General features: G+C 45.4%; 1 protein-coding gene across 1 annotated transcript in view; it reads left to right on the plus strand.

Moving 5' to 3' along the window:
• Positions 1 to 14,536, plus strand: part of CDC45 (cell division cycle 45) — a 62,236-nt gene extending 47,700 nt beyond the window's left edge. The window contains exons 13-19 of the mRNA XM_056532212.1: positions 7,767 to 7,928; positions 8,793 to 8,931; positions 10,150 to 10,233; positions 11,701 to 11,819; positions 13,317 to 13,393; positions 13,752 to 13,817; positions 14,363 to 14,536. Coding sequence (XP_056388187.1) covers positions 7,767 to 7,928; positions 8,793 to 8,931; positions 10,150 to 10,233; positions 11,701 to 11,819; positions 13,317 to 13,393; positions 13,752 to 13,816 — 646 coding nt within the window. The 3' untranslated portion in view covers position 13,817; positions 14,363 to 14,536. The remainder of the gene's footprint in view (positions 1 to 7,766; positions 7,929 to 8,792; positions 8,932 to 10,149; positions 10,234 to 11,700; positions 11,820 to 13,316; positions 13,394 to 13,751; positions 13,818 to 14,362) is intronic.
• Positions 14,537 to 17,211: the final 2,675 nt, after the last annotated feature.

Here is a 17,211-nt window from a genome sequence, read left to right on the forward strand (position 1 = left end):
TTTAAAAACGCGAACATTAACCCCCTTATTAAAAGTTTTTAAATCGCCCCCCCCCTTTTCCCAAATTCCATATAAAAAATATATAACCATAATAAAAATAAACATATATGGTATCGCCACGTGCGTTAATGTCCAAACTATAAAAATATATCGTAAATTAAACCGCATGGTCAATGGCATACGTGCAAAAAAATTCCAAAGTCCAAAATAGCGTATTTTTGGTCACTTTTCATACCATTAAAAAAAAGGAATAAAAAGCAATCAAAAAGTCTGATCAAAACAAAATGGTACCGATTAAAACTTCAGATCACGGGGCAAAAAATTTGCCCTCATACCACCCCATACGCGGAAAAATAAAGTTATAGTGGTCAGAAGAGGATTTTTAAATGTATTAATTTTCATTCATGTAGTTGATTTTCTTTTCCAAAAGTACGACAAAATCAAACCTATAGAAGTAGGGTATCATTTTAACCTCTTAAGGACGCAGGGTGTACCTATATGCCCTGCGCCCGGTCCCGGAGTCACGCCGTGACCCCGCATCACACAGAGTCGGTCCCAGCTGCTAATGATAGCCGGGACCCTGGGCTAATAGTGCGCGGCACAGATCGTTGTGCCGCGCGCTATTAACCCTTCCAAAGTCCAAAATAGCAAATTTTTGGTCACTTTTTAAATCCTAAAAAAATGAATAAAAAGAGATCAAAAAGTCAGATCAATGCAAAAATGGTACCGATAAAAACTTCAGAACGCGGCGCAAAAAATTTGCCCTCATACCGGCCCGTACACGGAAAAATAAAGTTATAGGGGTTAGAAGATGTCCATTTTAAACGTATAAATTTTCCTGCATGTAGTTATGATCTTTTGCAAAAGTACAGCAAAATTAAACCTATAGAAGTAGGGTATCCTTTTAACCGTATGGAACTACAGAATAAAGAGAAGGTGTATTTTTTTTTTTCACCAAAAGTTACAAAATGAAATGTTTTTTCTTAAATTTTTTCGCACAATGAATTTTTTTTTTTTCAGTTTCACTGTGGATTTTTTGGTAAAATGACTCACTGCAAAGTAGAATTGGTGGCGCAAAAAATAAGCCATCATATGGAATTTTAAGGTGATGAAGAAAAATGAAAATGCAAAAAACTGAAAAACGCTGAGTCCTTAAGGGGTTAATCGTACGGACCTACAGAATAAAGATAGTCATTTTTACTGGAAAATGTACGACGTAGAAACGGAAGCCCCAAAATTTACAAAATGGTGTTTTTTCTTCAATTTTGTTGACACCTAACTGATAGGTATATGCTCTTGCCATTAGGAGGCGCTGACACTAGGAAAGAGAAATGTCTGCTCCTCCCTGGCAGAATATACCCGCCTACTTGCAGTGAGGTAACCAGTTCTAGCTAGTGTCAGCTAGGAGGTGGACACGGTCTGGTTCTCTCCAGACCTGGTCTTTTATTATTTTCCAGTAAGGGCTGTTTAGTTAGATTTCTTTACTCCCTTTTATTTCCTTTTTTCAGGTGGGGGTTCAGGAGCATGGCACTACCTGTTCCCCCCCCCCCCCCCCCCCCCCCATATGCGGCTAAGGGTCATGGGACATTGACGAATAATTCCAATGCATAGTCAACCCCTTCCCTCCAGCGGCTGGAGGTTGCACCCTGGGTCTGGGTCCCCCGCTTGCCCCGTTAACCTGTAGCCTGGTATGATGCAGCGTGGCCATAAGCTGGTTGAAGACGCCTGAGGGTGAGTATAAGGAACTGATGTCTTCAGGTAAGTATGTACCCCCCCCCCCCTCTCTACAAAGGGACTCTGTCCTTTATTGGGGTCCTTATGTGTGGGGGCTGTTTTACTAGGACAGCCGCCGAGGCTGCGGCTCACTCTGCAGGTGTTAGGTGTTTTTCACTTCCCTGCTCATATCTGCAGGCTGCGCGCTGAGTAAAGGGGTCATGGCGGCACATTACTCTGCCCTTCTTCTTCCCTGTGCCTGCGCACGCTCCGGGGGTTATGGCGGTTTTCACATATGGCCATCTTCTCCTGAGCCAGCGCACGAACAGAGGGGTCAAGCAGCTCCACCCCTCCAGGTTTGTGCGCTCCTCGGCTCCTTTCAGCCCACGGGTGCTTACCCCGCGGCCTTAACTTGTGTGCCTCCGGAGGAGTTTTAGCCCCGCCCCTCCACCTTTTTCTGGAGGCGGCGCCGCTTTTACTTGGAGCGGCTCCGCTGGCCTCCCGAAGCTGCAGCCTGGCGGGAGCTTCTCCTACCGGGCTGTTTTCTGTTTCAATTACCCCCGGAACTATGCAGGGCCAACAGTTTAGCTCCGCCCCCTCCACTCTTTCGGAAGGTGGCGCCACTTTGCACACCGGCCTCCCGAAGCTGCGGCCCGGCTGGAGCTTCTCCTGTCCGGGCTGCTTTCTGTTTCTATTACCCTAGGAGCTATGCGGCTTAGCAGACTCTTCTAAGCGCTGCTCCGTGCCGCTGCCGCTCCTGAGACTGCCCGCTGTCTGTTCTCCTCATCGAGGAGAATTGCTTGCGGGGTTAAGTCCTATTGGACACACAGTTCAGTTTATGCACAGTTATTTAAAAAAAAAAAAAATAATGAAGCTTTTCAGACAATCTGGTGCAGTCTGGCGCCCTCTTGTGGCCAATCCTTGCATTTCATTATAAGGTTAAAGGGGTATTCCAGGCAAAACCTTTTTATATATACATCAACTGGCTCCAGAAAGTTAAACAGATTTGTAAATTACTTCTATTAAAAAATCTTAATCCTTCCAATAGTTATTAGCTTCTGAAGTTTTCTGTCTAACTGCTCAATGATGATGTCACGTCCCGGGAGCTGTGCATCATGGGAGAATATCCCCATAAGAACTGCACAGCTCCCGGGACGTGAGTCATCAGAAAGCAGTTAGACAGAAAACAACTAGAGATGAGCGAACTTACAGTAAATTCGATTCGTCACGAACTTCTCGGCTCGGCGGTTGCTGACTTTTCCTGCATAAATTAGTTCAGCTTTCCGGTGCTCCGGTGGGCTGGAAAAGGTGGATACAGTCCTAGGAAAGAGTCTCCTAGGACTGTATCCACCTTTTCCGGAGCACCGGAAAGCTGAACTAATTTATGCAGGAAAAGTCAGCAACCGCCGAGCCGAGAAGTTCGTGACGAATCGAATTTACTGCAAGTTCGCTCATCTCTAAAAACAACAACTCAAGTTCAGAAGCTAATAACTAATGTAAGGATTAAGATTTTTTAATAGAAGTAATTTACAAATCTGTTTAACTTTCCGGAGCCAGTTGATATATAAAAAAAAAAGTTTTGGCCTGGAATACCCCTTTAATGCCTGCAGTCCTGGGTTCCTAGAGTCACTCATCTAGCGGCTGAAGTACCTGCAGCTGGCCTTCCGGTACCTCTCTACTGTGGGAGGTGTCCGATGGAATGACTAGCCATACCTGTAGGCCGTACAGTGGTCTGCATGTTTTTCCTCTGCCGCCTGTTACATGGCTGATGTATATGTTGCCGCAGTTCCGATACCCCAATGCTGGTGTGGTATATGGAGGACTGGCCCGATGTGTCTTCAGGACCCATACCATTAAGCCAGACAGTGGTCTTCATGGTTCCCTCTGCTATTTATCACACGTCTCATGACTGAGGTGTCTGTGGCTGCAGTTCCGATACCCCACTGCTGGGTGCGGTATATGGAGAAATGACCGATGTGTCTTCAGGACCAATACCAGTAAGCCGGACAGTGGTCTGCATGGTTTCCACTGCCGTTTGTAACAAGTCTTATGGCTGATGTATCTGTTACTGCAGTTCCAATACCCCACTGCTGAGTGCGGTATATGGAGAACCGACGGATGTGTCTTCAGGACCCATACCAATAAGCCAGACAGTGGTTTGCATGGTTTCCTCTGCAGTTTAGCACACGTCTCATGGATGAGGTGTCTGTGGCCAAAGTTCCGATACCCCTCTGCTGGCTGCGGTATATGGAGAACTGAACCGATGGGTCTTAAGGACCCTAAGGCTCGTTACAAAGTATTCTACGGACCCATTCCAGTAAGCCAGACGGAGTCTGCATGGTTTCCTACATCGATGGTCACACGATTCGCGGCTGATGCATCTGCAACTGGAGTTCCGGTTCCTCACTGCTGGGCGAGGTACCGATGGAATACATGGTTGTCTTCTGTGGATCCATGCCAGTAGGCCAGACAGTGGTCTGCATAGTTGACTACACCGACTGTCATACATCAACCGGCTGTTGTGTCTGCGGCTGGTGTTCCAGTCCCTCTCTAATGGGTAAGATGCCGATGGGATGGAAAATATTCTTCGGTGAATCCACGCCAGTAAGCCTGACAGTGGTCTGTCATACATCAGATGGCTGATGTATCTGCGCCTGGGGTTCTGGTTCCTCGCTACTGAGCGAAGTGCCGAGGTTATGAGCAGTTTTCTTCTGTGGATCCATGCCGGTTGGCCAGATGGTGTTCTGCATGGTTGCCTACACCGTCTGTTAAACTTCAGACGGCTTATGTATCTGCAGCTTCAATTCTGGTACCTCATTGCTGGTGAGGTGCCGATGGGGTGCATCGTTGTCTACTTTGGACCCATACCAGTAACCCAGACATTTGTCTGCTTGGTTGTCTACACCGCCTGTCCTACATCAACCCTCTGCTTCGGCAGTTTTCGGTACCTCACTATTCTGTGAGGTGTCCGGAGTGTTCTTTATCTGCTATGATCCCATACCAGTGAGCCAGACAGTAGTCTGTATGGTTGCCTGCACCGCCTTTCATACATCACACGTCTGATGTATCTGAGGCTGGAGCTCCGGTACCTCACTGCTGTGCGAGGTGCCAATAACATAATTAATCTTCCATCTGTAAGCCAGGTAGTGGTCTGAATGGTCTCCTGCACCACTTGTTACGCATCACATCACCGGTGTATCTGCGACTGGTCTTTCACAACTGTGAGGTTTCTGCTGGAATGTCTCGCTGTCCCTTAGGGACTCATACCAGTAAGCCTCATAGTTGTCTGCTTATTTTCTTCTGCTGACCGTCACACGGCGGATGTTTCCTTTTTTTTTTTCTTTTTTTTGGCGGCTTGTGTTCCAGTACCCCACTGTTGTACGTGGTATATGTGGAACTGACATAGCGTGTCCCACGGACACTATACGGGATGTCAAGGATGCATTCCACGGTCCCTCTGCTTCCCTCTATCTCTCTCCTGGGGGCAGGGTTTCTTCGCCTTTCCGCCCTTCCACTTTTGTCGTAGGTGCTCATTTATCTCCTGTCTGGCTGTTCCCTTTTCACTAACACCTGGGGAGTTTCCTTGCTCAGCCAGACGGCTACTTTGGGTCATCTTCCATGCATTGTCACCCCGTGGACGGTAGTTCACCACTGCCATGGTAGTTTTTTGTGTGCGTCTCTGAGTTGCCCCATGTGCCTTATGCACTGCACCACATACTGGTTACAGGGTTGCCTGCCACTCTGCCTACAGACCAGTATCTCTCCACTGTGTGTCTCCATGTGCGGGACCAGACGTGACCACGGTCTCTTGGCCCATGGCCATACTGTGTCTGCTTGGTGTTACAATCCACCTGGTCAACTCCCACGTTCAGCTGCAGCTGTAGTCTGGTGTCTCTCTCCCAGGTGCAGTCCCACAGAGTGTGTGCATGTGGGTTCTTAGGACCCTTTTCTTCCTATAGGTCACACTGTGTCGGCCTTTTTTTTGCCTGCTCCACGTTAGTTCTTAATCTCCTGGGTCTGCGACTCCAGCCTTTGTTTTTGGCACCATTAGGAGATGGGGGGTGTTTTTTTGTCTGTGGGTTCCAGGGCCCTTTGTAGCAACAGCAGCATCGCTCTGTTCTCTTTTCTTACATTGCACTGTTGGTCTGCTGTGGGCATACCTCCCTTCCTACTGGTCCTTTAAGATGTCTGTGTTTTCAGTGTCTACAGTCTTGGTATGCCACTGTTGGGGGGGGTCCTCATATCTGTGTTCCTAAATATACTTCGACCGTCTATTAGGAGTAGAGCCATCTTTCTTTTGCTCGATGAGTGCACCCATGGGCTTCCTGTGTTTTTTGTCTCCACAGTCCCGTGGTGGTTGAGCACCTCTGTTCTGACATGGGGCCTGCTGGGCGCCTGTTGGTTCAGCCCCTCCCTGTACTTCCGGGTGTTCCTTTCCGGAGTCTCTGTCCAGGGTGACTGGCGCCTCCTCGTCTTTATCTGGATTAACCCTCAACAGGTCTTGTATTTTTGACCAGTTTTGGGGTACGGGGCTCCGTTCTCTCTTGGATCGCACGGTGGCTCCTCCAGGCGCCGAGGGTTGCAGCTGGAGCCTGCGGGCTTCATCCACCCAGTATTTGCATTTCCCTGCTCCTTCTGCGCCTAGCGCGCTTGCCAATTCCCTTGTCACTTGGGGTGTGGTCATCAGGGTGCTTGTCGCAGGTCTGTACTTGCTTTGTCGTCTCGACCACCCTTGTTTTTCCCTTCTGGAGGGATTATTTGGTTTTTGCTAAGATGCATTCAACAGTGAATTTTGCTGTCTAGGCTTGTGTTTCCTGTCCACTATCAAAGCCTAGTTCTCTCCTGGAAGGGGTATGTCCTTCTTACCCTTTTTTGTCTGTGTCACTCGTGCTGCGTTGACACCAAAGGTCGTCTGGTGTGCTCATTCCTATGCCCAGTCCCTGGGAGTCCAAGCTGAGCTCTCATTGGTTATCCCTCCTTCCCGTTCTGACGGGATGTTTCTTGAGGCTGCTCTGGTCTGCTCGGACCACCCTGATCTATCACGGTTGGTCCCCTTGATTTGGACTCTGTCCTGCGATGTTGCGGTGTGCCTTCCTTTCAGGCGGCTCTCCGATTCCTTGAGCCTTGGTGATGGTTCAGATCTTGGACACTTGTAGCGGCTCGGGCCCCGACACCTTCGCAATCTCATTCGTTGGGGCAGTATTTCTGTCCTGCGCTCCTTCTCTTCCTTAAGGCGTTTTTTTTCGCCAGGAGTTTTTGCGAACATCTGTTCCCCTCTTTTTTTTTTTTTTTTTTCCTGTGGTTTCTTGTCTCTCTATATGACCCGGTGGCCTTGGGTCTCTACAGGAAATGGACCTTTCCCTTGGGTCCTGGTCCTTCTCCTTGGCTGGGAGCTCTTCCGGGAGCTCTTTTTCTGGGCCTCGTGGGTCTCCGACCTGGGGGCTTGTCCGCAGGCCTTGCGAACAGGTGAGTTCAGTCTTTGGACTGTCTCCCTTTTTTGCTGGTGGTTGTTTTTTTTTTTTTTTTCCCCCACCCTAGGGGACTGCTTTGGTACGTCCCATCAGTTAGGTGTCCCCCAATGAAGAGCGACCGAGAAAAGGAGATTATTTTTTTTTGTACTCACTGTAAAATCTCTTTCTCGTAGCCTTCATTGGAGGACATAATTCCTTGTTGGCTTCTCCTACTGCTTTGTGACAAAACTGGTTACCTCACTGCAGGTGGGTGCGTATATCCTGCCAGGGAGGAACCGACTTTTCTTTTTCCTAGTGTCAGCGCCTCCTAGTGGAAAGAGCATATACCCATCAGTTAGGTGTCCCCCAATGGAGGCTAGTAGAATTGGTGGCGCAAAAAATAAGCCCTTATATGGATTTTTACGTGCAAAACTGAAAGGGTTATGATTTTTCAAAGGTAAGGAGGAAAAAACAAAAGTACAAAAAAAATTGAACATGTGGTCCTTAAGGGGTTAAATAGTACCTTTTACTAATCTTGTTCTGCTTCTACATAAGTATCTTATATTTTCTTTTTAGTAACTTTTGTTCTTTATACTATAACAGGATGAAAGACATCAGGGTGCAGACCTTCAGTGTGCAATTTGGTTATAAGAATAAGTTTCTGGCCAATGATATTGTGTTAGCTGTACTCTCTCTCTTGGAAAACACTGAAAAAGATGAACAAGGGACTGATAACTTTATCAATGCTTTAGACAGCTTGTCCAGGTAAGTGATGTATACATATTTCCTCCATACGGGACCTAGAGTTAACAAACGCTGAGAAAATGACTACGAGATTTAACTACAGCAACCAATCACAGCTCAGCTTTACTATCTTTATGGGCTCTGGTAAAATTAAAGCTGAGCTATGGTTGCTGTGGTCAGTTTTTTTTTTTTTTCTCCTCAAAGTTTAGAAATCTGGACCAGGGAATTTATGCTTTGAAATAGTGTCATGAAAACCTTTCAGCGTTGGTTGGGGGAAGGGGGTTCAAAGCTTTGTGAAAATGCAACGCAACTTCAACTGAGCTGCAGTACAACATACAACTGGGGGGAGATTTATTAAAGCTCCTCTATTTCCCGCACCAATATAGGCCGATCTATTGTACACTTTATTTATCAAAAGTCACACAGATCTTGATAAATTCTGCGCACAGACTTTGGGATCTATGGTTTAGACTGTATTTAAACTGGCTCCAGCATGACCTGACATTTCAGCGTACTCTTGGGCGATGCGATTTTTCGCAGGAAAAGTCGCTATTGATAAATTTCGCACCAATGCATTTTTCCGACTAAAATAGACTAGAATACATCATGTTCTAAGAATACTCTAAAGCAAAAGTCGCAAAAAATTTTCACGTATTTAGATTGCGACATTATGTGCAACAATTTTAGATAAGAAAACAGTCTAAATCCTTTGCAAAAACAGCACCACATGTTGGGGGAGATTTATCAAAGTAAAAGCAGATTTTTTCTAATATGGGGCAATCCCTTTTAACATTTTATGGCAACAATCACCAGTTCAAAAATTTGTGCACCTGTAATATTTGAGAACCATCCAGACTTAATATATTTTTTTTCTTCAATTTGCAGGAGCAACCTTGATAAACTGCATCATGGCCTTGATCTATCTAAGAAGTTACTGCGTGCCATTCAACAGACGGTAGCCAGTTGCATATGCACTAATCTTATTCTATCCCAGGGTCCTTTCCTGTACTGTTATCTTATGGAGGTTGGTATCAGTCCTCCAGCACCTTAATTCCAATATCACTCTTCTTACTGTAATTGCATTGAGTCTTAGGGTTTGCACAATACCCCTCTTATGCTTGTTTAGGATATCTACAACAATTGTGAGACAAACACTGCTAAGGGGGGGGGGGGGGGGACTGCCTCTGTTATTCAATGAACACTCTACTATCTTATATAGAAAAACTGTAAAACTTGCAATGTTTTGTATATATTTACAGGGTTTCTGTAGCAGACAGTATTATACGTTAATTTCATAATATAATAATCACATACTATTGTGACAGAGGGTGTTTGAAGGGCAGAAGGTATAAACCCTTAGTGTTTGTGATGCCAGGGTGTGGTTATCCTCTACACCACCAGAGGTATGGCTGCTGGTTCCTGGGCCAGGTGCTGGGCAAATCACTCCGATGCAAGGTTACGGAACAACGGAAATTTACTGAGGCAGACAGATGTTAAAGTCTTTACAGCTCAGTTCAGGCCCATGGGGATGCTCAGTGGACTTTAGGAGACTTGTTGGCTCTCTGGGACTTGTAGTGGACTTGGACTCAATTATGCAGCCCATGCTGACTTTAGACTTGACAGACTTGACTATGCTGACTAGACTTCTCCCCTGTATTTGTGCTTACCAGGCTTTGACTTTCACCTGCAGGGGGTTCCACTGGTAGTGGCTGTGTGGCTGCGTGACTGGGCCTTGGTCTCCCTCAGGAACACCAGACACTCTCAGGTCTTCACTTGACTGCACCTCAGTTACAACTCAACTGAACTAAGCTAGCTCCTCCCTGCTTTATAATGGAACAATTTGGAGGGGTCCTATAGGTCACTGGTCACTTACACCTTCCTTGGTTACATAGTACTTAACAGGATTTAAAGATACATTAACACATAATGCAATACATTAACTCTACAATGGCAATGAAAGTTCTGAGAAGTGTGTGGGCCAGGTGACTGGGACTGAGTCCACCTGATAGGACCAATAGTGTACAGAAGGGCCACTTCTGTACTGGGCCACCACCCTATCAATGTGCCAACCCAGCTCCATGTGACTGCGGGCAGCCTCCCCCACTTGTCACCTAGCAAACAGTATATACTTTTTTGTAAGCCTCTGATGACCCTGGCACCCCAGTATCCATCTATTTAAAGTGACTGACGTTGTATAGGATGCACTATTCTTTTAGCCTTAACTTGCCTATTTTATCTCTAGGGGACCCCAGATGTCAAGATGTTTTCTAAGCCTGTTTCCTTGAGTCTGCTCTGTAAATACTTGCTGAAATCCTTTGTCAGTTCTGTAAGTATATACCTGATACTGCTTCTGAAATGTCACTTTCTAGCTTTTAAACTAGCACATAACTTTTGTCCTAAGCAATACCGAGTAAGACATTCAATGTAACATCTCAAATATAGTATAATAGGTGTTCTCTGCTGGGTTTCTGTAACAACATCCTCTGTGGCTTTATTTTGAGTGTAGTTTTTGGCTTTCATAGTTTAGAAATACAAACTCTAGTAACTTTTTTTATTTTATTTATTTATTTTTTTGTCTTCCTGCAAGTGTCTCATCTGTCATGCCTCTAGTGGTCCTCTATTATGCATGCGCTAGCATATTAATAAAATAAGTGTTAGATGTTGCTATATTGGGCTATAGCATTTTACTCAAGCCATAATAAGATCAACAGCTGTAAGTCTGCTGGTTTTCAACATAGTGCTTTTACATGGGTTATATTTGGTGTGGCTTTGCATGTGGAAAATCCACAGTAGATTAAAGTATTCTGAATAAGATTTTCATAACTATTTCACATTGTGATAAAATCTGCATAGATACTTACAGTTACAGATACATTTTTTTTTTAATTTGCAAATCCTCATATTGGTCAATTCTGGGTGGAAATTGAAACTTTGTTCATCGCAAAGTTCTTGCAAACTGAGAAGATTTGCTTTATGGCTTTTATGTATTCTGCGTTATTGTAAAATCAGCAATGGCCTATACTGCACATGTTAATTTAAAGGCAGAGTTTTATTTTTAATATGAATGTTGTTGTAGGCAAGTTTACATTACTGTTCAGTAAAAGAAAAAATGGGAAAACTGCACATTTAGTGCTTGAGTAGAAAAGTTTTATCTCTAAGATTGAACTACAAAGCATCCTGAGATGGACAAACACATTTTGAATCAAAATAAACTTGGGAGGACAATTTCCGGTTTGCTGAAAGAAGAGGATGAGGTCTTTCCTGACTCCATTATTCATTGCAGCACCTCCACAAATGTGATTTTTCTACAGTTGTACAACCCTCAAGATGTGCACCGCTCTCTTCAATTGTCAGCTTTTCCTTGGCTGTCCTTACAGTAGAAACCTCTTTTCTGTTTGCTGGGAAAACCATATTTCCTCCACTCTAGAGGGATATCCTCCAGTCATTTGCACATGCTAAAGGTTCAGAAGTTCCGTTTAGGCAAGATTTATTGTGACCTTGTACAGCAGTTTTTTTTGAGTCTCTCTACATCCTGGATCTTGGACTGCAGTCCAGTCTCTTTTTAGGGGTAGAGTATTTCATAAATATTTGGAGTAATACAAAAAGAAGAATAAGGCTCAGGGTGTGTTTTTAGGGTTTATAGATATAGCTAATACATTTTATAGTTAAAGGTTTTGCTTTCTTTGATTTGTGTTTTTGCCCTCACCTTTGCTTCCAGTGATTTCTAGATCATGCTGTGTCTCCCTAAATGGTAGACACAGATTTTGTATATATTTTTATTTTATTTTTTTAGACTAAAAACAAGCGATGTAAGCTACTCCCTCTGGTTCTGGCTGCTCCATTGGATGTTGAGAAGGGGACTGTGATTATGGTGGGAATTCCTCCAGAAGTCGAGAGTTCTGACAAAAAGAAGTAAGGATTATATACAGAATTCTTCTGTAAAGATAAATTGGAACTACCTCTATGTGTGCGGTGCTCTGTCTGTCAAGCCTGCTGCAGTTAAGAGCTCATTCAGATAGACACATTGGCTGACATTTATCATTGTCTTTAGACAGTTTTATGTGTCTAGAAAAGGTGCAAAAAAGGCGCAAGCAGGGTCAAGCCTTTTTTGCGCCTTTTTGGTTTACACATTTCTGCAGATTTTGAGTTGTAATCCACTGATTTCAGAAAATGTTTACATGCACCAAATTTATCAAATGCTTTGTGACCATTTTAATACATTTGGTGTTCCTACACATTACCAGCACAATTTATTTTTTTAGAAAAATGCCTCTCTTACACCTACAATGATAAATGCCAGCCATTGTGCTTAAATCAGAAGGCCTAATTCTTCAGGGTCTGTTCACCCATACAGTATCCTGCACAAATTTAAGGCTGCAGATTTCAGGCTGTGTTTAGTCATTTAGAAATCTGCAGCTTAAAATCTATGGGATTAAATATGAGCAGGATACTGTATGTGTGAATACACCCTAAAGATCAGTTTACACATGCGTTTTTTTTTTACTTCAGTAGTTAGCAAATTCTGCTGCGGCAAAAATAAGATACAAATTATCCATATAGGATAATGGTCCTGTACACGACCGTAGTAAATCCTCCTCGCAATACACCAAAAATATCAAATACCACTCAACCACACCAGTGTAAGGAAGTGTTTAAAACTTAAAGTGCAGTTCAGGCGGACACTGCCGACCTTCCGGTTACTGCGGGACTGCCGGTATATTGGATGCAGAAGAACTCCGAACAGTTATTGCCCACAACAGGGAACCTGGGAGTTATTACCCACAACTGGGAACTTGTTCTGGCGGAGGAATCCTGCAACATTCACCTGACGATACACTAAAACATATACTGTAATCGTTGTGATGGTGATATTGATGCTTTTTATACAGTGTTGTATTTATATGATTATCACTACTAAGCCCCTATTATATCTAGGGCACTCCCCTGAAACGCGTTGGGAAAACCTATGTTATTGTTGCTATAGGGAGAACCCATGATGATGATATAATATGTGGATCTGAGAGGTGCACGTATAAGTTTGCACTCCGGGTTTTACCTTATACCATTTTAGCAGCTTCTAATTGGTTTGCTTTGCTAACATAAATAAGGGCATGTGTACTGACCCTTAATAAGTATTTAAAAAAATTAGTCTGGGCAAACATATTCTAACAATAGTTGTAGTTAGTTTTAAAGTAGTACTCCAGTGAAAAAAGACTTATCCCCGATCCCACGGATCCGCTCGGACCCTGCAATCTATAGGATAGGGGATAAGTTTTATTTCACTACAGTACGCCTTTAATACACTGTGCTAAAAATGTTTTGTTTTACTTCACTATCACAGTAGCTTTTTGTCATGGTCTCCATGTTCTTGGAACACTTCTTTACCTATTTATTTTTTTTACCCCCTAGTTTCTTTGGTCGTGCATTTGAGAAAGCTGCAGAAAGTACAAGCTCTCGGACACTTCACAATCAATTTGATATGTCTAGTGAGTGACCACTACTGTATATATGATTTCATGACCTGCAGTGAGATGTCACATGTCTCCGTTTTATAGTTAAGTCTGTGGCTGCACAGGAGCTGCCGCAATGGTTGTACAGAGGTCAGGTGGAAATTTAGTTTGACCTGTGTCCCTCTTAACATGTTTTGTGTGGTTGGAATGTTAACAGCCACATTGCAGAAAGGAAGGGGTGGGGGTTGCTTTCTTTAGAAGCAGCACTTCATGAGTGCTGAAACAAACAGCTCCTGATAACTAATGTTTGTTTGTTTGTTTGTTTTTTAAATCATTATGCTATAGAGTATGCATTGCATATCATTGATTTTTTTTTTGTCTAATTTGAATTTAGTAATTGAACTGAGGACTGAAGACCGCAGTAAATTCCTGGATGCTCTCATTTCTCTCCTCTCATAAGGTATGCTGGTAAATTCAAAGCTTAGGCATGTTACACTCAACCGAACCTGCCCTCAGATATTGGCAGATTTTAAGTTTGCATGCCACGATTCACAGCAGTTTTGGACACTTAAATCCACCAAACACCAACCCACATGCACGCAGATATTCAAATCTTTGCCATGGAAACTATGGCACATATTCCCATTTGAGATAAGTTCTTCTGCACTGAGGTGATGCAGGGGCTGTATCGATCACTGCACGAAGCATGCCCTCTCCAGAATCTCCCACTCTCCCATAGAGATGTATGGAGGTGGGCTTGTCATCCATTGCTTTGCGCAGTGTTTGACGCGCATCCATTCATGAGGAGAGCCAGGGGGCAATACGGGAGATCATGTAACTCCTAACCCGGAGTACTCTTATAATGCATACCTTCTGAAATGGTGGGTTTATGTGTTTTTTTATTTTTTCATACACATTGGAACACTGAATTTGTAACCGTGCACAGACTCCTAAACACTATATGCAATAATTTTCCAACAAATAAATATTTTTCTTTCTTTCCAGGTGAAATTCTTCTTACTCAGTGGGGCACGGTGTTCTGTCATGCTTGTCTCCATGTAAATGTGCTGTTTTTATCTTTTTTTAAATGTCTTTTTATATGCAAACTTTAAATTATGTTTGTTTTTATTGTATGATGTTTGACTAATCCTTTCATAATGTAAATAAAACTTGTTGAAGCCATGAATACTGCTAATTTTTGTTAAAGAAAAAGTTAAATCTATAAGCCATATGATACTTTCAAATTTTTATTATGAACTCGAAGTCATCACCCGTTTTTATTTAATGTTTCATTGTTTTTGTAATGAAGGGATACCTCCCCCCCCCCCAAAGGGTACCATGGCCAGCAAGTTCTAGTGACAGGTCCAGGATATGATTAACATATCATAATATTGAACTTTAAAAAGGTTTATGCTGGGGGCGTGGCTTGGATGGCTGCCTGAGCAGACGTGTGTGTGTGAGGGGAGCTCCTGCCATCCTATAACCCATCCTGCAGATATCTCACCCATCCTGCGTCTACCTGTGTGCTGCCTTGCCCTGTAGGACCCCTGCTGCTGGGGGATCCTTGTGGAGGAGCTATTTAGAGGAGAGGGGGCATTGAGAGTGAGCCCAGCTGAGGGGAGCGATCTAGGCCCTGAAGCCTGCGGCCTCTGCTGCCCCTCTTGGCCGTCATCTGGGCGACTCTGTGCTCCCTGGGAAGCTGAAGAGGCCTCTTACTGGGTCTGGTGGCTCCTTGTGGACGAGACCGGAGCGCGGGAGCAGCGGGAGACCTGCAGTGGACACTGGCGGAGATCCTCTCCTGGGCCGCGGCGGGATCCTGGGCGCCGTCTTGTGATGCTCCTTCCGACCCTTTGTCTCCGGCTGCTGGTTCCTGAACGGAGGTGCGCGCTGGTGCCTCCGGACGCCTGCGCTGTCTGCTGGGCCCCTGACATCCTTGAGAGCTGTGGAGAGCGGCGAGGACTTTGAAGGTGCGGAGGGACGTTCTCGTGGTGCGGGAGGGAGAGCGGCCTCGAGCGGTGCCGGCCACCATCTTGCAAGTCTGCAGGGCCTCTTGCCGTGGTCCCTGCATTCCCCTCAGTGAGTACCTGGCCCTTCTGTGGGTAGTCAGTGGACAGTGACCTGTGTGTGAGGAGCACCCAAAACACTTGGAGTCTCATCAGCTGGAGGTCCCCTGGGTTGCTGAGTGAGGAGCTGTGGGAGCATTGCTGAGGGGGGGGACGGCTGTGGCTTGGGGGACCCCTCGTGCCCTTTGCATCATACCTGGGACTGTGTGATAGATTGCTGGCTGGATTGAGTGCTGCTGGCTGCTGCAACTTAAAGGGGAACCCTGCTCCATATTTTTGTTGGCTGGACTGTGTGCTGCAAATGTCTACAGTTTAGGGGGGCACTCTGTCTCCTGCTGCTGGCTGGACTGAGTGCTGACAGCTGCTGCAACTTAAAGGGGTGCCCTGACTCCTCCTAATGCTGGCTGGACTGAGTGCTGACAGCTGCTGCAACTTAAAGGGGTACCCTGCCTGTTCCTGCTGCTGGATGGCCTGAGAGCTGTACCCTAACACAACATATAGGGGTACTCTGACTCTTGCTGTTGCTGGCTGAACTGAGTGCTGAAAGATACTACACCTTTGAGGGGTGCCCTGATAGCTGTAGCTGGTGGCGGGACGGAGTGTTTGCAGCTGCTGCAGCTTCTACCGTGTTGCCTGAGCGGTCTCCCTACTACATTACTTGCACTTTGCTATGGTGCGCAGGAACAAAGAGGGGGCCGGCACCTCTCAACAGAGAACAAGTGTGTCGACCGCTGGTAGAAATACATTGACACTACAACAGGAGGTGGCGGCCAAATTGGAGAGCTTTGCCTTGAGGCACTCACCCCCTGACTCGCCTGACCAAGTGGTGGCCCCTCTCCCAATGGCTGACATGGGGCCCCCCCCCGGACCCCTTGGGGGATTGTGAGGACATTTTTGAGGCTTCTAATGAGGATCCATGTGTCTCCCTACCTAGTACTCCTCCTGAGCTTGCTGCAGCGGCTGCTGTTGTTTCTTCTAAACCCCAGGTGGAACCTACCTTGGCTGCTGTTTTCGCTGAAATACAAAGATGCACTGTGACTCTCACTCAGCTGACCATGCAGGTGGGAACTGTACAATCTGATATCTCACTTATACGTCACGACATACAAAAGGTGACTGACCGTACCTCTGCAGCGGAGGGCCGGATCAGCGACATTGAGGATACAGTTGTTCCATTGGTTCGGGACTAGGCACAGCCATGATATTGCCCTACTTAAAACTAAAGCAGATGACCTGGAAAATCGTCTGCGCCGTAATAATGTGCGCATAGTGGGACTGCCTGAAAAATGTGAGGGACACTCTCCGACGGAGTATATGGAAACATGGCTTAAGGATGTATTTGGGGCAGATAACCTGACTCCTCTCTTTGCGGTGGAAAGAGCTCACTGTGTTCCAAGAGGCCGCTTCCCCCTGGTGGCCCACCCCGCTCTATGCTGGTGAAACTTCTTCATTACCGGGACAGAGATCTGATACTTCGGCTGGCTAGAGAGCAACAACCAGTGACTGAACAATCGCGTCATCTCCTTCTTCCCTGATTTCTCAGCGGAGGTGCAAAAGAAGCGTGCCTCCTTCTTGGATGTCAAAAAGAGACTGCGGGCCTTGGATGTACAATATTCCATGCTGTATCCTGCCAGGTTGAGGGTGGTTGCCTTGGGTACCACCCACTTTTTTGAAGGAGTGGATGCTGGAGTGGAGTCCCAGCTGCGCCAGAGGGCCTGTGGAGGCTCCCCGGACCGGACCCGGACTGAACTGTTCCTCTGTGCTCATGCTGATATTGTCATGTTGATATTT

This window comes from Hyla sarda, chromosome 1 (assembly GCF_029499605.1).
Source record: "Hyla sarda isolate aHylSar1 chromosome 1, aHylSar1.hap1, whole genome shotgun sequence".
Taxonomy (NCBI): Eukaryota; Metazoa; Chordata; class Amphibia; order Anura; family Hylidae; genus Hyla; species Hyla sarda.